The sequence below is a fragment of the Sabethes cyaneus genome, chromosome 3 (assembly GCF_943734655.1).
Source record: "Sabethes cyaneus chromosome 3, idSabCyanKW18_F2, whole genome shotgun sequence".
Lineage (NCBI taxonomy): Eukaryota > Metazoa > Arthropoda > Insecta > Diptera > Culicidae > Sabethes > Sabethes cyaneus.
The window spans coordinates 215,813,487-215,817,581 of NC_071355.1; the positions used below are offsets into that span (position 1 = coordinate 215,813,487).

Sequence of the window (4,095 nt, forward strand, 5' to 3'; positions counted from 1 at the left end):
GTCTCCTTTTCTGTTCTCGCTGTCTCTATTTTTCTTCTCCTTGCGTCTATTTATAATCTTTCTGTTTCTATTTCTATTCTCCCTGTATCCATTTCTCTTCTCCCTGTCTCTATTTTTCTTCTCTCTGTCGCTATTTCTATTCTTTCCATCTCTCTTTCTCTTCTCACTATCTTTACTTCTCTTCTTTCTGTCTCTATTTCTCTTTGCTCTCTCTTTCCCCCAACTGAACTATCAAAACTCGGTGTCGCACAACAGCATTGTGCAATGCAATGGGTCGTACTGAATGTATGGGCTGAGAGAGACTACTACTTCATAGTTGGTGAACAGCAGTTCAGTTTTTGAAAGGGATGTTCCATAATGGATCAAATTTTTAATTTGCCACAGATTCACAATCAATTCCGAGAATGCTACTTGCAAACTCACCCATTGTTTAAAGACTTCAAAGCGGCGTACGATTCAGTTGAGCATACTGAATTATGGCGGCTTATGTTTGAACACGGTTTTCCAACAAAACTGCTTAGGCCCTTGATTGTAACACGTCAAACGTTCACACGTTCAGATATCGAAGTCCTTCGTGACGTAAATACGGAGAAAAATAACTACGAATAGCGACCAGCGTAGACAAAAAAACAATGCCATGGGTATAAACGTCCTCCAGAACTTAACCCTTATTTATCGACAAACTTTTCAGCCGGCTATTAGAGTACAGGAATATTACGGGGCTAATGCAAAGATCTTATAAACTCTATTGCGGCACCGCTTAGTCGAGTTTCGAACATACGACGACTGGCTTGTTAGGCCAGCATCGTATCCCAGAGCTAACTGGACCAGCGCCGACAATATTCTGCAAAAAATCCGGTAGAGGCCGAGAAATTGAGGATCTAGGTGTTGTAGGTGATCTAAAAAGCCTCGGAATGTAGGTTATGTATCAAACGATCTTTTGGAAATTTAATTTAATTTACATTGTTGTCGCTCCATTTCAATACCCAACTGATTCAAAGGCATAGGGCGAACCAAAATACAGGGCTGGGCTGTAAGTTTTTTTTATATGTTAATGACGTTGTTGGAAATATGCATCTAAATTCAAATTTTGTACTATGCTAAACAGAAACACTAAAACAATTTTAAACAGTTTTGTGACATAGTCAGAAAGTATCATATTTAGCTTGCTTTGTAATTTCACATAACTAAAGTTTCGGCAAAGTAGAATTGATGTCATATTAATTAGCAACGATAACTCATCAAAATAAAATAAAAGTCCTGATTTCGTTCTAACAATCAGATAGAGAATTCATCTTCCAGATATATGACTAATCTTTCGCACCTATTTGATCATCTCGACAAAACATATTTAAGGGCTCATTTACAGCAACAAACTAAAGATATGCTTGCAAGTTCTTCTTTTATTTTCCATATTTTTTCATCAGTCAGCGGTTCAGATACAGTGGTCCTCACGAGGGTTCGGTCATTAGAACGTCACATCAGCATCAAAATGGCCGTCTATAATAGGGTGCTCCGGGAAAAAATCCTCTCGAAGGAATCGCACTGTAAGGATCGTTATAGAGCGTTTGTGCACCATTGTAAAGAAGTGAATTGTAGCCACCGTTCAGACCACCAAAACCAGGAGTTGCCAATCCATTAGAGTAGAGCCCATTTCCGTAAGATCCATATCCGGAGATTCCATTGCCGTATCCACCGTACGGATATCCAACAGCTCCCGGGTAGCCGGAGTAGCCAGAATAGCCAGAATATGGAGAGCCCACTCCATAACCTTGGTTGAAGCCGTACGGGGAGTATCCCAGAGCGGAACCTAAATTATAAATGAATTTTTAACATAAGTTTCGTTCGGTGATCTGCAGTAAGCACTGATTACTAACCTAGTAACTGTCTGGATTTTCTGCTTAAATCAAATATCCGCTCTTCAGCTGCTTCAGTCGACTTTGGTCCGGCAACATCCTCTGTATCAGTCGGTGCTCCATTTACAAATCCCAACACCAACAGGATTGCTAACGAAGCAAGTTTCATTTTTAACTTAGTTGATTTAGCTAGACTACTAAACACTAGTATTACTGAGTATACTACTGGATCTGGTCAACTAAACTACTGATTTTTCAAAGCAACCCAACTTGGCTTATATACCAAGTTTGCAAAACCATCCAAAGCCACTCCAGGGAGTACACAAAAGATACAATTGTTAATTTAGATTTTCTGGACAAAGCATGTTTCCAAGCGGGCTGCGCATAAATTCAACAGCTCATACCGACTAATTTACAGCCAAGTGTTAGAAGTGTCTCAATTTGACAATTAAAGTCAAGGGTAGTCATTTCTGTGCTTCAAAAACAGTATTCATCTACCCGGCTTGTCGCGCAAAGTCGTAAAATTATACAATAGGGTAAACAACCTCTAGATGAGCGTCCAGTACTGGCAAAATGGTACATGTGCTAAACTTAGTAGCTTTTTTGAGGGCATGTTTATCAAAATTTGTTTCGTTCTCTGAAACCCTGACAGTCCACTAGTCCAACGATCCAATAAGAAGAAATAAACAGTAAACAATAATGACAAGCAAATTTCAAAACTTTATCATTAACATTTCCTTACGGAAATATTTACCTACACGACGTAATTCTGTTATACTAAAGATGAAAATTTCCACTGACCATCAAACTTATCTTCCGCTTCAAGTTATTAATATTATGCCTACCTGAAACTCGATCAAACTACTCATAAAATAAACTAATGGCACACTGACCTTATGAAACAAGATTAAACAATCGAACCCAATAATTAGCGCTGTCCAGTCTCAGCATAAAACAAACGTAAAAATATGCTCCAGGTAGATGGACAAAAACAATCTTACACCGTATTCAGTAGACGTTTTACCCTTCGTCACGCCGCTACCGCCGTCCGCCGTCTCCGGCCAGCAGCGGGAAACTGGTTTAGAGTTTATTCACACCGGCAGCGGGCCTTTTTCTTGTTTACATCCATGACATTGAAAGTGTTGCTCCCTTGCTTGCTGAACCGAACCGGTATTACGGGCTTATCCAATCGAATGACTCATTTTGCATTGTACCACCGAAGAAAAATAAAAGCTAGTCAAAAGAAAATGTTTCTAAAAAAATTATTTCAGCGCTAGACCGTCACAAATTTGCTGAAATTGTTAATAGGACGTCATTCATTGGTACTCCCCCCGCTGGCCGAAGATGTTTTATTGTGATTTAGCAAATGTATCTGTAGAGATTTCAACGTTGGATTAAACAACGAAACTGCTGTATTGAAAGGTGAAGGTAGCTTTCCTCGTGCCAATCTGTCGCAGGGTACATTTACCAGTAGTGGACTCTTTTCGATTTTTTATTTGTTAATAATTTAGTCAACACTACTAATGTTTAGCAGTTTGATAAAGATGAATTTTAGAGTGGCTCACATTCGGTAAAAATAATTTTTGGTTTCACATGATAAAGTCACTTAATAAATTTCTCAATAAACACCTCGTATTAGCGAAAAAATAAAAACAAGAATTTAAAATAATTATTAAAAGGCTACTGTAGGCGGTGTTACGTCAATGATAGAATGCAAGAATTGGCATAACAACATGCACATCATCGTCGTCAGCATAGAGCCGGGGTGGCTCGTGATGTTTCACGCAGTCATCACCGTTCAGCTCTACCTTGGGGCACTCGTCGCCAATTTCTCAAACGTCTCCGAAGTCACAAGTCGCTTGTCGAGTATTCTCGCACGCTGAGTCCCTCTGTGCTGGTGAGGTTGATTAAGAGAACCGTCTTCATCGCATTGCCGACTGGCATCCTTACGACGTGTCTGGCCCACCGTGGCCTACCGACTTTCGCCAAATGTACGTTGGAAATCTCTCCAATCAGTGCCTTTAGCTCGTGATTCATATGCCTTTGCCATTCTACGCTTTCAGTTTATACTCCGCTAAATATTGTTCTCATAGCACCTTCCGCTCTGACACGGCAAGGGAGCGTTCGACCTTATTGAGCAGCGTCACAGCTTCTAATCTATCAATAACAAGCAGTTCGATTAGGGTTTTGTATATTGTCAGGTTTGTATGGCTTCGTATGCTTCTTAATCCTCGCGTTT

At 39.9% G+C, this 4,095-nt stretch overlaps 1 protein-coding gene across 1 annotated transcript; it reads right to left on the reverse strand.

Moving 5' to 3' along the window:
* Nucleotides 1-1,487: 1,487 nt before the first annotated feature.
* LOC128740698 (prisilkin-39-like) lies at nt 1,488-2,025 on the reverse strand. Its single transcript, XM_053836262.1, has 2 exons — nt 1,878-2,025; nt 1,488-1,810 (listed from the first exon to the last, which is right to left on the reverse strand). The coding sequence occupies exons 1-2, from the start codon at nt 2,023-2,025 to the stop codon at nt 1,488-1,490; spliced, it is 471 nt and encodes a 156-aa protein (XP_053692237.1).
* Between the last annotated feature and the right edge of the window lie 2,070 nt (nt 2,026-4,095).

Bases quoted from the DNA above. Each gene is read 5' to 3' on its own strand.
- LOC128740698 (XM_053836262.1), bottom strand. From the start codon at position 2,025: ATGAAACTTGCTTCGTTAGCAATCCTGTTGGTGTTGGGATTTGTAAAT. The intron at 1,811-1,877 runs GTTAGTAATCAG...TTTATAATTTAG, and splicing joins AAAATCCAGACAGTTACTAG to GTTCCGCTCTGGGATACTCC.